Genomic DNA, 21,153 nt, shown 5'->3' on the forward strand with positions numbered 1-21,153 from the left:
CAGTATTATACAATTTTCCCACTGCCCGTAGATCTGAGGGCTCTCAGAGGTCATGCCATCAAATCCTTCCTCGTCATTGTGTGTCATTCCCTATTTTTTTTAAAGTTCCATTAGTGCATGTAAGTGGAAAACTCCTGTAAAACATGTTTTCTCATTAATAATCACTAATAGAACCTACCTATATTTAAGGCCAATTACTGTCATCCAGTTTAATAACTGTTTATGTCCATGTGAAATGTTTCTAGTAGAGAAAAAAACTTGTATTCTCCTTGTTCTGAAACAGTACAATGATGTGCATGTGAAGCCTCACTTGAAATTAAATCTATGTGACCCAGTAGCTATAAATAGCTGCTTGTTTATGCAGCAAGTGAACTTGAGACCAAGACAGAGAAGGACAGAGGGGATTTAAAAGTGGCAGAATGGCTTTTGAATAGAAATTAGCAAACATCATTAGAACAGTACTTTTTTGCTGGCTGGCATAAGTAACTGAAAAGACAACAGTACCTATCGCTCAAAAACAAAATAACCAATGACATGGAGTTTACCAGGCGTTACTTGCCAATGGAGTGGGAAGAACGGTGGAGGAGAGAGAAGGAGAGAAGGAAAAGAGTTATTGAAGAAGGTGGTGAAGGTATAGAACAGGACAACCGGGAGCTAAGAAGGATTGTTGCTTACAATGATTCGAGAATGGGCTTGACAAGTAGGAATGATAAGAAAGAGACTCGAGATGGAATGAGTGGTACTAGTCAGGAGGGAATTGCTGAGCACATAAGCACTGAAGGCTTGGAAGCTGAAGAGAATAATGTCCAGGCATGCCACAACAAAACCTACCCTAAAGAGGTGTTTGTGGCTCTGAAAGAATTCTTGGATTCATCTGTTCTTACAGACCTGACTCTGACAACGGAAAATCAGAAATACTTCCAAGTGCACTCCCTTATCTTGGCTGCTGTCAGTGGATTCTTTCTGGAAAGACTGCGGAATAAAAGTGAGGAAAAATCTGACAATAATGGGGACAAGGATGGAGTCCAGAGGTGGTCAATGCAACTGAGTTCAGAGGTTGACCATATTGGGCTTCAGGCTGTTGTTGAGTTTGCCTACACTGGGCTTGTGTCATCTTTGAACAATGATAATATGGCCCGAATCAAAGCTGCAGCTCAAGTCCTTGCAGTAACAAGACTTGTGGACATCTGCAAAAAAAAGGAAAGAAAGGAGAACAGTGAATGTTTCAAGAGAGAAGCACAAACCATCTCTGCTCTAGAACAATTGAAGATTACTCTTCAGTCCATTGAACAGTTGTGGGCAGAAAGAGTGGGGTGTGATGTAATGTTGGATGTGGATGGAACTTTTTTCCATGGTTAGTAACTGCTTTTGGTGTCCTAATGAATGTCTCATAGTGGTTAAAGTATAAACTTTTCTTTTGTCTCTCTCCAGTCCACAGAATTGTTTTGGCTGTAAGCAGTGATTACTTCCGTGGCATGTTCACATGTGGAATGAGGGAATCCCATCAGAGTTGTGTTGCTCTTCCTTTCCTGTCTACATCTGAATTAGAGGTTCTTATTGGCTACTCATACAGTGGGATCCTTCTACTTAGCTGGGACTCTGTTTTTGAGATTACCTGCATGGCGCTTCAGCTTCAGTTCCAATCTGCTCTATCAATTTGCCTCAACTTTATGAAAAAAGAGATGCAGGCAAGCTCCTGCCTGGATGTGGCATCTTTTGCTGAAGCTTATGGAATGTCAGAACTTCTTGAGGAGGCCAATGACTTTGTGTTGAGGAACTTTATGGAAGTATCAAGCACATCAAAGTTCCAGGACCTACAAGCAGAAAAACTTTTAAACTTCCTTCGCTGTGATGGCCTCTGTGTACCTTCAGAGTTGGCTGTATTTCGAGCCGTAATCTCATGGATTGAGGCTGATCCTGAGGAAAGATTGGCCCATGCAGGCTTACTCATGACTGGAGTTCGCTTCCCCCTCATGACCTTTCGAGAGTTCAGAGAGGTTCGAGCCATTAATCTACGCATGGAGTGCTTTGGCAACAAAGAGGTGGAACTTTATGGTTCAGCACTTAAAGAATTTGGTTTCAGCCTCCCAAAGTCCCAGGATCACTGTCGGATCAGACGACCAAAAGATGCTGTAGTTTTGGTTGGAGGAGACCAACTGAATCCAGATGTTGGTCAGCGCATACCGAGCAGGGAAGTGTGGTTTGCAAACTCCCTACGCAGTGGCACAGGATTGGTGAAGGACATTGAGTGGAGGAGATTAACTGAGATTCCAGATAAACCAAAGTTTAGGCATGGAGTTGCCGTAATGGATGGGAGGCTGTATGTCATTGGAGGATGCTTCTTTTATGCAAAGGATGACATCATGAAATCTGCCTACAGGTAAATAAAAACCACTAGTCCATGAATATACATTTTCTTACTTTCACAAAAACAGATTGTTACCTATATCACAAATTATTTTTTCATCGCACTCATGCTAGTTATGACCCAGTGAGTGATTGCTGGAAGAGGCTGGCAGACATGCAGGAGTTCAGAAGTAACCTCTCAGTCGTGGTACATGAGTTGCACCTTTATGCCATTGGTGGAGATAAAGACATCAACACCAACGTAGACAGTGTTGAGATGTACAACCCAGACACTGACACCTGGAGGTAAAATTAGTAATTTAACATGAAACAGAATCTTAAATAATGGATAATTGTTCAAGACAGGCTTGAATAATATATCTGTTTTTGAATTGTGGACATTGCAACAAAGACAACAAAGTTAAAAGACTGAGGCAATATGAAATGAGTCAAGCTTTATAATAGTTATAAAAGATGAATGTAAGTTAAAGTGTTCAGTTGCATTTTCATGCTTTACCTTTCCATTCAAATGCAGTACCATAACTTCCACAGCAGATGTCAGCCTTGCCCTTGAATTATGTAGGTGATTTAAGTGTTGAGCTTTGTTCAGTATTCTCTCTATCTTGGGAAAATCGTATGTGCCAAAAAGTTGGGTTTTCACACTACTGTGATACAAGAAATGTCTCATGCTTTAAATAAATTTGTATTTTGTGTTCACATTTCACCAGGTGGAAAGTAACACAGTTGTGGTGGTGCAATTTGCTGTTGGGTAAAATAGGTAAAAGATTTGTTTGGGGTTTTTTTAAAAAATCTCAACTACAAATGCAAATTAAAGAAAGCAAAACAGCTTAAATATTGTCTATTACATGAGGCAGTATTCAGTTATAGTGTTTGTGAGTTAAAGAACAAAACTCAAGACATTCAGACTTTAATGAAGATTCATCCGAGTTGCTGTCGGCACCTCGTCCAAAGTCATGCTGTCACCACAGGAATGTAAACTGAAAGGTTAATGGAAAATGCAGCTGAATCACTTTCTTTATATTTTATAAGATGCTTATTTCTGATAAAGTTGTTTCTATTAAAGTTATATATAGGCCAAGTAATACCATTTTGTGATATATCAGATTGAAGGTAGATAAAAAAATATTTTTCTTACAACTGTCCATCTGGGCATGACTGCCTGACTTCTCTTGCTTCACAGCTTTGTCCGACCACTGGACCTGGCTCTGAGTGGCCATGCTGCCGCTGTCACTAATGGAGAGATTTTCATATCTGGAGGTTTCAACTGCAAGTATGAGTGCCTTGTTTCCACATGTCTGTACCACCCAGAGAGGGGAACCATCTACTTGGCAGACATGACCCATGACAGAGCCCAGCACTGCATGGAAGCCCTACAAAGTCATCTATATGTTGCCGGTGGAGTCTGTAACCTAAGGAAGTTTTACACTGATCAACTAGTTTGTGAGGTGTATGATACTGTGGCTGATTGCTGGACTACTTTTGCATCACTGCCCATGCCCCATGTTGGTGCAGCCTCCATTGTTCTTGAGGAGAAGATCTATGTACTGGGAGGGTACTGTCAGGATGACTACAGTGAGTCTGCACTGGTCCACCGCTTTGATCCCATCATGCAGAGATGGGAGAACATGGGCAAACTACCAGGAGCTGTTACAGACATTCGAGCTTGTCTGATGCACCTGCCCCAGCACCTTAGACAGTAACTGTTTTATTGAAATGATAGATTGCTAAAATAAAAAGTCTCGTTAGACACTGTAATTACTGCAATAATAGTAGTAAAATATTCAAATGTGGATATCTAAGGCCTCAGTCATACAGGCCTAGAGACCAGTTGGCAAATCCCTTGACAACTATAGGTCGCTTGGAAAAAAAATACATATTCTCCAACCAGTTGCTGAGTGGTTGCTGGGAGATGTAAAGGCTGCTGCACCAAGACTGTTCTTTGTGACTGCTTTGGTTGAAAACAGTTTGCCACAGTTGCCTGTAGTTTGGATGGAAGATGTTTAGTTGTATGCATGTATTGTTTAATTTGCAGAGCAGTAGTAAAACTTGAAGTGCAATGCAAACTAGAAGCAGAGTCCATTTGTTTAAGTAAAATTTATGCTTTATGAAGCCAAGTGTTCCATGGTTTCACTATCACACGAAGTAGTTGGAGGGCTGCAGATAAATCAGCATCTTTGATATAAAACTATAAGCAATCCAGATAATCTGCTAGTGACCAACGCAATTGCAAGAAAGTTTTTCCTCCAGCACTCTATAACTCTTTGTGACCAATTTTCCCTAGCAACTGCCAGCAGCCTCGAGCAACAATTCATCAAGCAATCTTTTTCCTTGGCAAGTTGCAGTTATTAGGGGTTTACATGCTGGTCTTTTTCAATCCATTTAAAGTGACTGCCAACATGAACTACTCAGAGTTGCAACCAGTGGTATCAGAAGGTTGCCAGTATCTAGTACCAGTATCTAGGCCTGTGTGTGAAAAAGAATTTGAGACTGTAATAATTACTTTAATCAAGTATATTTTCCAGAGTGACAACCTTAATTTTAAATAATGTGAGGTAAGAGATTCTATATTACAACTGAGTGTTTTTCAATGCAAAGTGATTAAATAACAGTCTATTTGATGATGCTTGATATTTTATTGCAACCAAAAGGCCCGAAACATTAATTAAAACAAAACATCATTTTATTTCCAGTGGCTCTGATTATATTTGAATGTTTACATTGATTTGGTTATATGTCACTTTCCACACAAGGTCATAAAAAATAGTGTAATCCATTCTCTTTCATTTATCATTATCAGGGTGAAATGTAGCTACATTTCAATGGTAAAGCAGCGACTTTGAAAATTAAAGTTCCTATTCAAGAAATTGGTTTTAGAGACAGCCAACCTCACACTACAGCAGGAAACTAAAGAAGAAATCTAATACTTTGTCACTTTAAAGTAATTTCTTTGTCATTCACTATGATTAAATCTGACAAAAGTTAGATAAAAATTTGATTTCTTACTGTAAAAGAATACCAAAAGAAATGTTACAGATTTCTCTGTAGTCATGTATATTATTATTAACATTTTGGAGGTTTATTTCATAATCTGTAGGTTTCCATGTATAGTCAATATCTGATTTCATTTGTAAAGCAAATACATGAACATTTGTTTCTTTGCTGCGTTCAACATGCATTAACCATTGAACACTATCACATCAGTGAAGATCACATCAACTGTCATGGATGTGATAGTGATGGTGCTACAAACTCACATTGTTCTAGGGTTAACAAGCTTGTGAAGGCATTATGCTTCACACATATTATGAGTTGAGATCAAGAGCATCTGTAACTGACTCACTGTAATCTTTGTTCCACTTTGGCACACAATAAAATAATGTACCTTACATACTAAGTTTTGGCTCACATTCTAACCTAAAATAAATCACAGTTATTTAAAAGCAGAATCAAAGCCTAACTTGAATAAAGAATTCTAACTGCCAACTCAGACAGTAGTTACAAATGGACTCAAATTCAGAGCTAACAAGGAAGAATAGTGAAGTTTTCATAGTCTTTATCTTTATCTTTGGTTGAAGATCAAAATATTGCTGGTGTTGGAAGTAGTGGGTCCAGTGAACACACCAGGAGACTCAGTAATCGTTGCTGAAAATGCCACTTTTTTTGGACTAAAGCAAGTAAAAGCACATTCACGTCAGAGTTCTAGTTTACAACGTGTGCATTTCATTTTTAAATATTACACATCTATCAACAAGTGCATGTAAAATCTTTATACATTTCCTGCCCTTTACCTTCTGCTTTAAGCTTGTACACGGCATGTTCAAGTCTTTTCTGTGACTTCAGTCTTCTTGTAAATCCTGTCAACACAAACATGAAATCACAAATCATGACACAATTATGAAAGGAAAAGGAGAAGTGACTAAAGTGGCTTTAACAAAGTATCGAAAAATGTAACAAAATCTTAAAATGATTAGAACAATTACATTTAAACATTATATCTAAAAATTTTATTAATTGTTATTTATCCCTACCTGCAGTTTGTTCCTTCCGCAGGTTTATTTCAGCTTCATGGTTGTTCACTGTGTTTTCAGCTGTTCATCAACAATCCTGAATCTGGAGTCAGTTGTCTCCTTAAGTTCGCCAACTTCAGATTTTTGCTCATTCAGTTCTGTGCTAAAAGCTTAAAATAATAGTTATGTAAAAGTCTTGATGCATTCTCAATCATCCAGGAAAGTAAATCTCCAAAAGTTGAATCTGTTCATCTGGACGTAGCGTTTTGTGGGAGAAACGTTTCGTCACTCATCCAAGTGACTTCTTCAGTCTCAGCTGACTGCAGGTTTCCCCAATCTTATAAACAGTACATTTGCATAATGACTGAAACCAGCCCACTGAAGGAACAATGGGTTGTGAGGTCAGTTCCTTAATGATAATTATGCAAATTCCCATGACCATTGATCAACAATCACTGACCAAAACCCACTGATCAAAGAACACTGATCAATGGCCATGAGTACCATTCACAGAGAGTTGGGGAATGGCTGCAATCACAGCATTGTAAGATGGTGAAAGATGTGATGTACCCTTAGGCCCCCTCCTCAATTCAGAGATGGTCTTTCCCTTTTCACGTAAATGGCCTCCTTGACTCCACGCTCAAACCAGCGTTCTTCCCTCATTGAAAGAGTGTCCACTGGCCTGTAGGTGTAAATAGACTGCAGAGTCCTGGCCTGATGAGGTTGCTCTTCTGTGTTGTGCCATCCGCTTCGCCAGAGGTTGTTTGGTTTCCCCGATGTATAAATCCTGGCAATCCTCCTGCACTTAACAGCGTACACTATGTTACTCTGTTTGTGTCGGGGGACCCGATCCTTGGGGTGGACCAGTTTTTGGCGCAGCGTATTTTGGGGTTTAAAAGCCACAGAGACCCGGTGTTTAGAAAAAATGCGTCTCAACTGTTCCGATACTCCTGACACATATGGGATCACTACAGGTTTTCACCTGGGCAGCGGTTGTCCTTCTCTCCTGGATCGGCTGGAGCTTTCTTTAGGTGCCTTCCCAGCTTTGACAAAAGTCCAGCTGGGATAACCACATTTACTCAGGGCCTTCTTGATGTGATGTTCTTCTGCCTCCCTGGCCGCTGTGTCTGTGGGGATGGTGTTCGCTCTGTGTTGTGGCGTCCTGATGACACCCAGTTTGTGGTCCAGTGGATGATGAGAGTCAAACCTTAAATACTGATCCGTATGTGTAGGTTTACGGTACACGTCAGCTTTTAGATGTCCCCCATTACTGATGGAAATCTCACAGTCTAAGAAGGCTAACCTGCCACTTTTCATATCCTCCCTGGTGAATTTGATGTGTTGGTCCACTGAGTTAATGTGATCCGCGAAATGTAGTACGTCCTGAGATTTTATTTTCACCCAGGTGTCATCCACATATCTGAACCAATGGCTTGGTGGTGTTCCAGGGTAGGATAGCAACGCCCTCTTTTCCACTTCTTCCATGTACAAATTGGCCACGATGGGTGAAACTGGGGAGCCCATGGCACACCCATGTTTCTGCCTGTAGAACTGACCCTTGTATGTGAAGTAGGTGGAATGAAGACACAGTTCCAAAAGCAAACACACTTGGTCGATGCTGAGAGTGGTCCTGTTGCTGACTACGTCCAGATGAACAGATTCAACTTTTGGAGAGTTATGTAAAAGGTTGATTGTATTTGTTAATTAGTTAATTATATTTGTATATGTTTCTTAAATATCAATTAATACAAGTTAATAAGGAAGTTCAAATGTTACACTTTTAAATTACCTTCAGTGTTGTTTAGAATTTCCTTCAGTTCAGCTTTAAGGTCTGTCTTTGTGGCATCCAGTTTGGCCTCAATCTCACGTTGAAGGTTCTGGGTTGTTGTGTTTAGGTGGGAAAGTTCATTCTTGTACATCTGCAGGAGTTTGTTGGTGTCATTCAATGCAGCTTCAGTTTCTGTCTCCAGATTTTCAAGCTGGCTCTCTTTTCCTCCAGCAGTCGCTCCGTTGTGTCAAGTCTGTCTTCAGTCTCACTGAAGTTTCCCTGTTATCTTTATTTGTGGTTGATCAGTTTTTGAATGTCACTCTTCAGGGTAGCAATGGTGGTAGTTTGTTCTTCCAGCTGTTTCTTCATGTCATTGAATTCATTTTTTTGTATCTTCATGGTCTCATTTTCTTTTAGTGCTTTTGAAAGTTTATGCTCTAACCTTTCTAAAGCATTGTTGTTCCTCTCTGAAGAGTCTTTCACAGCAGTTACCTCGGTTTTCAGTATAATTAGTTTTTCTGTCAGTTCCTGAATTCTGTCACAGTGTTTTTATAATTTGAACAAATAGTCGGTGTCTGTTGTTTCATCTCCGGGTCACACTGACGCCGAGCTATGTCAGAAAATGCAGCTCCAAACAAGCAAAGAAGTAAGATCCCCTTGATGGCCATTTTCTCTAAAATGAAACGATTCTTCAAGTGTCCGCTCTTTGGAAATGAAGTTTCCTGTGTAAGTAATGACTGAAGCACTGACTCTTTTGAGGAAGCTCCTTTTGTGTTTAATCTGCATGCCCTTTCGTGACAAAGGGGATGGAACAGTTTTTTTTTTCCCAGCTCAAAAATAAATCACCATAACGAGGAAACAGTAGGTGTGACTTTGACTTGGTTGTTCAAGTTTCTCTGTTGTGTTTGTAAAGTTTCACAGATATGAATGAATTCTGTCTATTTTTTGTGTAAGCAATGTATACTATGTGTATAAAAGGAGATGAGAAAAATGGTAATTGTCATAATTCTTTACAAATGATTTGACTTAACGTGTGAGATATGGACTGACACAATGCAACGGGATAGGGACTAGTTTATGTGTCACTTGGCACCTAAAAAGTGAGATTATTGTGGCTTTGGAGACCATTGGCATGACTTTTTGGTTTCAGTTTAAAATCATTAACAATTTGCTTTAATAGTTTTATTTTGTACTTGTTCACCCAAGGTTAAACTTCTATGACAAAGACAAAAACGTTTAACTTTCATCCTGGAATGAGGATATTAACAGGTAAAATGCTGGTTTCTGATGGTTGGCAGCACAACACAATAGATATTACAAACAAACAAGGTTCACTCAAATCACATGAAGGGATCTAAAGTAAACTATTAATCATTGTGGTCTTAAAAAAGTTAATAATAAATTTATATTTGGCAAAGGTTGATTTCTTACTGTAAAGTGACTACAAAAAAAAATGTTACAGATTTGTATGTTGTTATACAATCATCACAGATTACATCAGGCATTCCTTTGGCTGGCTCATAAGAAACTTAGGGTTAACATAAGAAACATTCTTAAAAAGTTAATGAGGAAATAGATGCTCTTCAGTGCCTCTGACAAAAAAATTCAATTCAAGAAAACAATAATACATACAGAGAAAATCAAAGCTAGAAGCTTCTTACCATAAAGTGAATGAGGAAATAGATGCACAATAATATCCTATATTTGATACTGTTTATATTGGCTGAATACGTTGACTGGTGGAAAGAAAGGGGAGAAAGAAAGAGGAAAGAAAACAGCTGAACTCATTCAATTCAATTCAATTCAATTCAATTTCACAATGATTTAATACAGCAAATATTAAACAAATCACAGCAACAGTTGCCTCAAGGTGCTTTATGATTGTAGAGGTGTGACCCCCGTCCTCCACAATAATAAAACAGACAGAGGCCCCCAAACACAAGAGACAAAAGCTAACAGAAGCTGGTTCTCTAGAAGAGGGGCCTGAAAACTCATGGGAAAACAAACTCAAATCTACCTACATTTGAATGACTTGCTGCAAGCAATCATTTCATTTATCTCTAGACAAACCTGAACCTGCCACACAGAGTGATCGACCTGACAGGGCTGAAGGGGAAATGAATGGGCTGAGAATGCAAGCTCAGTATTGAGTTTAATTATGTGGAGCCCGAGTTTTATGATTGATAACATTCTAGTCATATTTAAGCCAATCACTAAACAGTACCACATAGTGACTAACCATTCCCATTGCTCGCATAACTCTACATATGCAAGGGTTAGAGGGTCTCTGAACCCCCAATGTCACATCCTGGAGATGGCAGGAAGAGACAACTTAAATTGGACTCAACCTGCAGATTAATGAATTTTTGTGCAAAGATTACAAGACACATTTGTAGACTGGGAAATTAAGAGTGGCCCAGGGAGAGATCGATTGTTCAGTGGTCAGTGAAAACAGAGGCCAACTTGAGGAGACAGTGTGCCTAAAGTAGAGGCCCGGCAGGAACAGAGATGTGGACCGTACTGCTTGCACTCATGAGAGCTTGCAGACAGATGGTAAAAGTTTGGTAAAAGCTACTTTGAGCATGAGCCACTATTAATTTTTTAATAAATGTTAATTGTCACATGGTGTAGCATGTAGCAACTTAGAACTAACTCAAAAACAACTGTACTAACCTGATTAAAAAGAAAAAATCTTATATATCAATAATCAAACAAAATGAAATATATACATGATATATATGTCTCTCTCTCTCTCTCTCGCTATCATGACTTATATGTATATATATATATATATATATACATATATATGACAAAAAAGAAACATTGACAACTTTTTCACATGGCTAAACCAGAAAAATGTAGGTGGAATCTCTTCCAGTGTTAATTGTACTTGCAGTACAGTACTGTTCAACTGATGCTCACGAGGGTATGCTACCACAATGTGTCCCAACACTGCTTTTATGCAGACAGAGGGGGTGGTAATTAATCCAGAAAAATTGGAACACTTGCAGGAATCAGTAGCCCCAGCTTTCAAGGCTTGATCTACCTCCACTGCTGCAGAACAGCTTTAAATTGTTAACCCATTTTGTTTCCTGAAAAAGGCCTTTTTGTATAATTCAGTTCACCACTTACCTTTGTATCATTTCAAGCTATTCATTGGACTTGAACAACTTGAATTGCAATAAATAACTGGAAAAATTGGGGTGCTCTAAAACTTTTCTATATGCGGGGGAAGATAATTTGGTAACTGAAATAGGAGACTGACTGATACATTGCAGCAGCAGTAAATGAGGAATGGATTGTATGGAATGGAGTGTAACAGTTTACACAACATTTTTTGTCTGTCTCGTTACGAAAGCAAACTTCATAACATTTTAACAACAAAATGTCACATTATCTATGTTTGGAATGAGGAACATGGTTTTAGCTTGTTGGCAAGATGAAGCCTCATTTTGCATAAGGCAAAACAAGCAAATACACGCATGCATGCAAATCAGATGAGGACTATTGTGGGATAAATTATTTTCTTAAGCAAGTGAAATATTTAACAAGCAACAAGAAAGAAATAGCTGAAGTTTTACAGTGCTAATGCTGGCACCTTTGCTACTAGTATATTTTTGTAACATTTGCTTTATTTTTGTTGTCTTTGATCGTTTTAATCAGATTTTTGATTAAGTAAATATAAGGAGGTTCACAAATGGTTAGAAACACTATAGACGCTATTGATGCACTGTTATATTCCAGCTTTCCAGCCTTTTGTATTCTAAGTAATAAGAAACTAGTTGAGATGGGACTAAAAAAAAAACTCTTAGGATTTTGGATTCTTCTGGTGATTGCTGTTGTGATTCTTGTTTGTTGAGCCAGGATATGGACAGAGAGGTGACATGGGCATCACTGAGTGGATGAAGGCTATAGAGAAACTGATGCAGAACTTGGAGGACAAAGTGAAACATTCAGTGTAATGCAAGAATGAACACAGCTCTGGACACCAGATTTGCTGCAATTATAGAAGAAAACTCGAGAAAGAGATCTAAGGTGGATCAACTGAAGAAGGTCAATAAAGGTGCGAGATTATTTCTACTTTTGAAAATTATCCCCCCTACAAACTTTGCTTTTTGAGTGCTGCTTTCCACAGACCTGAAATTCAGGCTGGATGCTGCAAAGAACAAGATTGACAAGGTGAGACAGAGTGCTGATAAAGTTTCTGTGTTATCAATCTTCACTAATTAAGGAACCATAACATTCTATGTTACTATGCTGAAAAACGCCTTCCAACTTTTACATGACTGCGCTCTCTGTGTGGGAAAAAATGTATTAACAAACCTCACATTTGAAGGGGTTTTTGAAGTGGACACAAGTGGAGGCATATTTTATAGATTTACATATTTCACATTAACATTTAGTTTCTTACTGTCTCGCCACAGCATTCTCTGTCTCTTTAGTAAACTCTAAAGGATCTTCTCAAACACTGGCAATGGTTACAGTGCTAAAACAGGTATTGCACAATTTCATCTTGCAAGTTGATCATGATCCTGCACTCACCAAACTCTTATAGTGTCAAGTTATTTTAATGCTCATTTAAAATAAATAACTGAAGTCTAACCCTGAATGCCCCGAGGCAGTAAAACTCACTCGCCAGCTTCTCGTAAGTCAAACAAGAACAAACGGCACAAAGGAATTCACACGCATTTGTGATGATGCTGTGTGGTTTTAAGTGCTTGTTGTGTAACAGGAAATTACAGTTGTGTTAAACATCATATATTAACAATAGACTAAATGTTCAGCTGGAATTGTATTGGAAAAATAACAGAACTCAATACTCAAAGTCTCTAAGTATTTGAACCACATTGAACAGATTCATTCATTGGATAAACACGTTCAATGCTGGACCCATTTATCACTTTTAGAATGCTATATTTAGTACAATACAGTTCAGTGTAACAGTATAAGCCAGTATAATGCAAATATCCTGGTATACATTTCTGTTACTATGACTAAATGGATACTGTCATCCAGATTATGAAACGAAATGTAATTCACTGGAGTTCCCCTGTACTGTTTCCTTGTAACGTGGCTGGACAGAAAGATTAGATATTTCCTTTATTCTGTTGCAGGCATCTTCACAGCACCAGTGAATGGTCTCTACTACTTCGGTTTCAGTACCTATGCCTACAAAACTCACACAGTGGGTGCTATACTTGTGAAGAATAAATTTCAACCTATGACAGCCCTTCAGCAGACGGCGCTGACAGCAACAGCAATGTTGGTGATCGGGTGCACATAGAATTGTGGGATAAGGATTGGGTGTATGATAATCTAAATGGCCACACAACCTTCAGTTGTCTTTTAATCTTTCCTGTGTAGACATTTAAATACATGGGTCAGCATCGTCTTAAAATGCTAAAGCAACATTAGGCGTCAAATCTCTTGATCTATGCACAAGCTTCTAAGGATCTTGGCTAATATTACCTAAATATGCAATAGTATACTTACATGATTAAAGAATTCAGTCCATTGTTGTTCAATTTTAAGTAAAATTTGATGAAAATATAAATTTTGAGAAACTTCTTCAGAATAATAAATGCAAAACAACCTTTTGTGTACAGTTTTTACAATGACTGCTGTGTTTACCAGCATCCCACCAGCAAGTATGGCAACTATAAACACAACAGGGAAGGCAGAGAGCTCCCTCATGTGATCGTACTTTGCTATTGCATTCTGGTATGGAACTGATATCACACAGTTCAGTTCAATTTAATTCATATCTAATTTAAACCTTGTGTTATATGATCAAGAAAAAGGATGCCAAAAGGTTTAAAGTGAACACTGAAACTTTAAAAATATACACACACACACACACTATCTGAAAGTAAGAAAATTAAGATTTTGACAAAAACCTTCAGAAAACTACAAAACATATTGTTTGAATGTAAATTATTATCGGTTCCAGTTCATTTTTTTATCCTGTTCATCTTAGCAATCTCTCCTTAATTCATAAAGTTTATAATGATAACTCCTCCTGTTGTGGTTATGAATAATAATGAGATTTGTTACCATGTCTTACATTCGTAAATGCATTGGCAAACACAGCAGAGATGCACGGATATCATTGTTTGGCCCGGGCATCTTTCCCATGTTCTCCCATTTCTGTATGGCAGGATCATAGCGGTGCACCACCTTAGTGTCAGTGTAGTCCTCCTGACTGTATCCACCCAGCACATAAAACTTTTCCTCCAAAATGGCACTTCCTGCTCCAACATGCGGCACTGGCAGAGATGCAAAGGCGGTCCAGCAGTTAGCCACTGGACTGTACACTTCACAAGATAGCAGATCAACAATAGTCATGGTATCATCAGTGGTGACTCCACCTGCCACATAAAGACATTCACCCAAGATCTCCATGCAGTGATGAGCTCGAGGTGAAGCCATGTTTGCCAGGTAGGTGCTTCCTGTTTCTGGGTGGTACAGAAACAGGGACGCAACACAGAGGTAATCATTATTTCCCCCTCCTGTTATGAAGATCTGTCCTTGGGAAACTTTTGCTACATGCCCACTCAGAGGCAGATCCAAGGGTGAGGTGAAGCTGAAAGAGAAAAGATGAGTGATTTGTGACAGCAAACTACAATATTTTGAAGAGATTTGAATCATTTTAAAGAGCTTATTTAGGAGAAATGTATTGACATGCTAATGAACAATGAATATTCTGTCCAACATACTTCCAAGAATTTGTAGATGGGCAGTATCTTTCAACACTATCTGTAGGGTCGGTGTCACTGTGTCCGCCAATGGCATATATCTTTTCATTAAATACAACCACTGAAAAGGAGGATCTTTTTTCTTGCATTTCAGCCAGACACTCCCAACTGTTTTCACATGGGTCATACCTACAGAGGTGGTGAAATTATGCACATATAACAAACAGTTAAGTATATGTTAGTTATTGCTTTTGGAGGGTTGATAATAAACTGCTCTTACCTGCAAACATTATTCAGGGTGTCATCAATGCCATAATACTTCTTGCCTCCAAACACATACAATCGTCCTTTTAGGACAGCCACCTCATGCCCGAATCTTGCTGGCTCAGGCATCTCTCCCAGCTTTCTCCACTCCAATGCCTTTTTTACCCCTATGTGATTCCTCAGGGAATTCCCAAACCAAAGTTCTCTGCTGATGTTGCGGCTACTCAGGTCTTCAGAAATCTGGTCACCTCCAATCACAACGAGACTCTCTTTTGGCATATAGATGCGGAACTGATGCTGTGCAGTCTCACTGGAGCAGAAATCTTCAAAGATTTTTTCATACAGTTCTGCCAAGTTGGGATTAGACCACATGGTCTGAGATCGCACTTCCTTAAATTCCTTGAATGTCATCAGGGGAAACTGGACAGTTTTCATAAGTTCATGAGCTAGTCTGAGCCTTATCTTGGGCTTTGCTTGGATCCAAGCCACCACTGCTTTGAATATAACAAGTTCAGATGGAACATAAAGTGAGTTACTGTTTAGGTACATCAAGAGCTTTTTGGCTGACAGGTCCGTAAACTTTGGGGTGCATGCCACTATCTGGAAATGCCGGAGGACAAAATCATCAGCAACTTCAAGAAGCTGTGCCATTTCATAGGCCTCGGCAAAAGATACCACATCCAGGCAAGTTTGAGGATTCATTTCTTGACACAGGAAATTATAGCACAGGGAAAGGGCAGGTTGGTACTGAAGCTGAAGAGCAGTGCCGGTGAGCTCAAAGATGTACTGCCAGCTCATAGGGAGAGCGCCACTGTAAGAGCAGCCAATTAGAACTTCTAATTCTGACGCCAAAAGGAAGGGAAGGGTCACAAAAGGCTGATGGGACTCCTTCATCCCTGAGGTGAACATGCCACGGAAGTAATCACTGCTTACAGCCAAGATAACTCTGTGGACTAGACAAAAGACGGCAATGAGTAAATATCTCCTTCTACCCTAAGATGTCCAGGTCACATGTTGTTTTATAATGAACTACATTAAAGATGAACGCTATAAAGACCCAAAGTCTAGGGGAAATGTATACTGAGATGTATTTAATGGTAAAATGTTCCAGAACATGGGAATCTGGAAGGCTGAGTAGTCATCTTGCAAATAAACAGAAATATGGACAGCTCGCAAACTTATTTGGCAGAACTACAGATGCTGCTGCATCTTAAGTGAATGTATATTTGATGGTAAAACTCTCAATACACATTTACACATTTCACATCTAATATTGGATATATTCACTTTTGCAATGAAGGAAGTGATGTTAAATTTGATTGAGGACCTACTTGTGGATCAAGGAAAATGTATCACAACACAGAATTTTACTTGAGCAAATAGGTTAAAGTTAAAGTGGGCATCCAGACCAGCTATAAATGGACCCATTGGTGGTCTACTCACCATGAAGCAATCCACCACAAGCTTCCAGAGTCACATCACATCCCACTCTGTCCATCCACAGCTGTTTGATGGACTGAAGGCTGATCATCATTTGCTGTGCAGTAGAAATACTTTCGCTTTTCTTATGCCCTCCAGTTTTTGTGGACTTCTCTTCTTCCTCAGAGCAGAGATTGAGAACCCTTGGTGCACCCAGTGTTTGAGCAGCAGCCTTTATCTTATCCAGATTATCCTTGTTTAAGAATGGTATTTGTCCAGTGTAGGCAAACTCCACAATCGCCTCTAACCCAACATGTTCTACCTCCGGACCAAGAGAGATTGACCATCGTTGAACTCCAACACATGTGTCATCATCTTTTCTTTCATCAGCTCTTTCGTTTTCTGCTTTGCTTCTTTTTAGATTATCGCAGATAAGTGAGCTGGTAGCAGCCAACACGGGGGAGTGCACACAAAAACTCGTCCCATCCTCTGTCCTCAAAGTAAGGTCAGTGAGAATGAATGAACTCCTGAATTCATTCAAGGTGAGAAAAACATGTATGGGGTAATCATCTTTGAAATATGTCTTTATGTCATCTTCATCACTAAAATCCCCATCTTCATCCACTGAATGGTCTGTTTCTTCATCATCTGTAGAAGCTTCCTCTTCTTCTTCATGATCTTCTTGAGTGACCCACGATTCTGTGACAGTTACTTCTTCATCTGTCAATTTTTCACTGTTGAATTCTTCATTCCACTCCAGAGTAGTCTGAGTTTCAGAGACGATATCTTCATTTCTGTGTTTGTTAAAATATTTATCCTCAGAAACTGTGAAATCAGAATCTTCATTCATTATTGAGTCCACTGAATCTCTAATGGGGTCTTCCTCTGTGAGTTTTTCATCCTTTTTCCTTCTTGCAGTACTCTTTTGGATTATTTGAGCATTCTCTTCTCTGAAATGTTCTTCCATGGTGTATCTTTCATGCTGTTCCTCTTCCTGAAGATCCCCATTCTCATCCCGTTTCTCTTTAAGCTTCTGTTCCTTGGTTTCTTTTTCCTTCTTCATAGTTTCCTGGTCCCTTTCTTCCGCCTCATTCTCCTTTCCCTTTGTTTCTTCCTTATCTTCCTCTTTAATGCCCCTCTCCACTTCCTCCCCTTTTCCAATGTCCTCTGCTTTCTTTGCTTGATTCTCCTTGGTCTCATCCACCTCGTTACTATGGTTAATCTCGCTGTTATTTTCTACTTCTTTCTCTTCTTCCACCACATCCATTCCTTCATCTACTTCAGTTGTCTCCCTCTCCTCCTCCTCATCTCCCTGTTTCATTAGAAGCCCTGTTTCTGAATCACTTTCTCCTTTATCCTCTTCACTTTCCTCTGCATCCCTTACCTCCAGTTTTGCCTGCGCTTCCTCTTCATCTTCATTTCCTCCTGCTTCATTTTCTTCCTCATTCACATCTTCTTCCTTGCTGTCAGCGTCCTCACCATTCTCTTCCACCCCATCTTCTTCTTCTTCTTCTCCTTCTTCTTTATTACGCACCTCTGCTTTAACCCACCATCTTATCCTGTCCCACAATTGTCTCCTTCTCTTCTCCATCACTCTCTTCCATACATCCTACTACTTCTGAAGGCAGGAATTAGCCACTGCCAGAGTGTCCAGTATCCCTATAATCTGCACAGCTACCTTTAATCTTTCAGAGCATTTGCACCTCAGGAAACCAAAAGACTGCAGATCACTTGCTTCTTGCAGAGCTGGACTGTGAAACAGCACAGACCTTACCTCATCTGCAGACAAGAGCTGTGTTGTCTATTTGTTCGTCTCCTGCCTCTCTCTCCCCTCTTGCATGTGAATGTTCGAGGGTGGCGTGAGAGTGCATGATTCCTCATATACCCAAATAAGCTGCTGTATACAGTGTAATATATCACTAGGTAGTGGAAATTCTAGACATCATGAGGCTTCAGGCAGACACCCAACAAAAGTCTGAAAATGACACTAAGTTATATTTTTATTTACCATATTGTCGAATATTGTGTCATATTTTCTTCAATTTTTGTCCTTATTTTGTTACTTTGTTTACTGTAATGCACTGATATATCTGCAGAGGATGTGCAGTTTATTGCTGTGGTCTTAAATGATGCACTTTGCAGTCTATTAGTGTAGGGATTGTGTTCAACAGTTCCAAAATGTAAACTGTAAGAATATGTCTCAAGCAAAAGCAAGTAATAAACAAGGCAATGACTTGGAGGCAGCTGAATCTCTGCCCATCCGAGTCTATCAACCTCGACATCTCGGCAAGCCTTGGCAGGCTTATTCATTCTGAGGCATATGACTTGGGGATGAATTTTAAATGCCTAGAGGGTCATCAGTGGGATCACATTGCTCCTCCACATCCAAGTACAGAGGAATGTGGGTCAAGGCGCGAGGGGGAGAAGGAGGCCAAGAGGGCAACAAAACAAACAACACCTGTTGACTTGAAGGCTTTTGTGCTAACAGAGAAAGCAAACAGCTGGGTCACACTGTATAACCTTGACTTGGAAAATAGTATTTATAAATATGCTCTCTCCTTGTATTACCACATTTTTAGAAATGGGAACTGGATTGGCTTGCGCCAGCTATTTGTGAATTTGTCCCGTCACAGTGCTAGGTAGTGTTTAGTGTTGACTGACCAATGAAACCTAAGAAATCTCTAAGCCGGAAACAAGTTTATTCAAGTCAGTTGAAAACATTTGTCAGATCAGAGGCAATTAGACAAGAAGTCGCTGTTGTAGCCAACAGTATTAGAAGATCTGTCAATATATTATCTGCTAGCATTTTATAAATATATTTTAAAATCTTCTTTGCCTTATTACTAAATGGTCTTCAGACTTAAGCAGGTTCTAAACGTCTAGTTTTCATATTAGTGGAGCATAAATCTCAGAAGGTATGCTAACCTAATCACAAGTACCTTTTTATTTCCTTTTCTTTAATCAGGCTGACATTGAAGAGAATACAGTGGTAAGGTTTGGGATGTAGTGGGGTATGTTTTGTTTTAGGACTAATTGTATTCATGCCATTCATACAAACGTTTAGAGCCACACCTCTGTGTCTTTCATTTCAGATGTTTTCAGTCCCATTGCCAAAGGTGTGCAAAATCAAGCGCCTAGCCTGTCCCTACTGCCTTTACTTATTTCTGAAAGAATGGGGCATTCTCAAGAGCTCCTTTGAATTTCAATACGGTACTGTAATAGGATGCTGCTGATGCAGGAAGACAGTTCATGCAATTTCTGCCCTACTAAATATTCTATCATCTGCTGTAAATGAAATTGTTGCAAAGTAGAAGTGTTTGGGCTCCACAGCAACTCATCCACAAAGCTTAGTGTGTAAAGTCCCCAACCCTTAGCTGATTCAGTCACTGCAGATCTCCAAACCTCCTCTGGCATCAACATCAGCGTAAAAATTGTCCACTGAGAACTTCATAGCATGGGTTTCCACAACCAAGAAGCTCCTGTGGGTGTAATGTGTAAGAGGTCAAGTCCATATAGTGTACCACTTTCATCTGAGAAGGAAACTGCAGCAAAAACAGGTAGGTGCATTTATTCTCATTTGAAAAAAGCATTTTGATCTGATCTTTGCCTCTACAGCAGTGTTGATCTCGTTCATGCTAGCTGCTGTTTTTGTCTCTGTTTTGTGTAAATGTGTTTAAACTCAATATTACTGATCTTTTATCTTTAAAATCAAAACCCTGCCTCATACATCCTCTAAGATCAGTGGACTTTTCCTTCACACTGTGGGTTTCTAATAAAAATCTACTGACAAGCTTTGAAGTTTCAGGACTGTGAGTAGGTGTGTTGGAAATGAAACTGGTGGGCAACAGATCGCTTAAAAAAAAACCACACACTCCTACCTGAGGACACGGTGACTTTGCCTTCACATGTGAGGCATCACACGCACACATGCCTACTGTACATTCACACACACACAGATTTAAACAGGCAGGCAAGTGATTAAGTCCCCTTTTCATCTGCACTCAAAAGAACACTCAAGTGCTTAAACACACTGAATGTGTGCTTGTAACTATTCAACTGTCTGCAAGCTGTTTTCTAAAGCTTTAATACGCCCTAAAAAATGTCTCCATTCAGGAAAAACCTGTACAGATATTTGTCATTGCATACACATTCACAGCAGATTCAGATATGCTTCTGTATCTACATTATTACCTACAGTTTGGCTTTGGGCAGCTGCTCACAATCTTACTTATGAAAAGTCTTTTTCCTCTGCAGCAGTTCTGATTGTTACCATGACAATGCAAGCAGTGAGAGGAGGAGGAGGAGTGAAGAGCGCTAACCTCGTTATGGGACCCTCCTCCCCCCTTCAGGCCCTTTTGTCAAGAGCAGCTACACTGCTGGGACATGAGGGTTGCATTCTTCTTTTTTGGCTCAACAGAGTGAGAGGCACAAGTAGTTCAAGCACTGAACACTGTCAACTTTTGTCAGAGTGCCTATTCTGTAACTGTGCATGGTCTAAAAAAAAAATCAAAAACAATAGCTCAACATTTTGCAGAAATGTCATGTGACTGACTGACAACTTGTACAAGTCTCTCTCATTTAGTGTCACCTCGGATAAGCTCCAGGATCATCATGGATGGGTGGGAAAATATAC

The 21,153-nt window shown here is 39.5% G+C and overlaps 2 protein-coding genes and 1 pseudogene across 2 annotated transcripts; 1 reads left to right on the plus strand and 2 right to left on the minus strand.

Moving 5' to 3' along the window:
* Window positions 1-591: 591 nt before the first annotated feature.
* On the plus strand, window positions 592-5,040 carry si:ch211-63p21.8 (kelch-like protein 33). Its single transcript, XM_031726839.2, has 4 exons — window positions 592-1,354; window positions 1,432-2,380; window positions 2,482-2,652; window positions 3,548-5,040. Exons 1-4 carry the CDS (start codon window positions 688-690, stop codon window positions 4,065-4,067), a joined length of 2,307 nt encoding a protein of 768 aa, XP_031582699.2. The 5' UTR covers window positions 592-687; the 3' UTR covers window positions 4,068-5,040.
* Window positions 5,041-5,926: 886 nt separating this feature from the next.
* LOC120433574 lies at window positions 5,927-9,053 on the minus strand (annotated as a pseudogene).
* Window positions 9,054-13,073: 4,020 nt separating this feature from the next.
* Window positions 13,074-16,002, minus strand: LOC120439010 (kelch-like protein 33). The gene is made up of 3 exons (XM_039609641.1): window positions 15,118-16,002; window positions 14,859-15,026; window positions 13,074-14,725 (listed from the first exon to the last, which is right to left on the minus strand). The coding sequence occupies exons 1-3, from the start codon at window positions 15,993-15,995 to the stop codon at window positions 14,203-14,205; spliced, it is 1,569 nt and encodes a 522-aa protein (XP_039465575.1). The 5' UTR covers window positions 15,996-16,002; the 3' UTR covers window positions 13,074-14,202.
* Window positions 16,003-21,153: the final 5,151 nt, after the last annotated feature.

Source organism: Oreochromis aureus, linkage group 3 (assembly GCF_013358895.1).
Source record: "Oreochromis aureus strain Israel breed Guangdong linkage group 3, ZZ_aureus, whole genome shotgun sequence".
In the NCBI taxonomy this organism is placed as follows: Eukaryota; Metazoa; Chordata; class Actinopteri; order Cichliformes; family Cichlidae; genus Oreochromis; species Oreochromis aureus.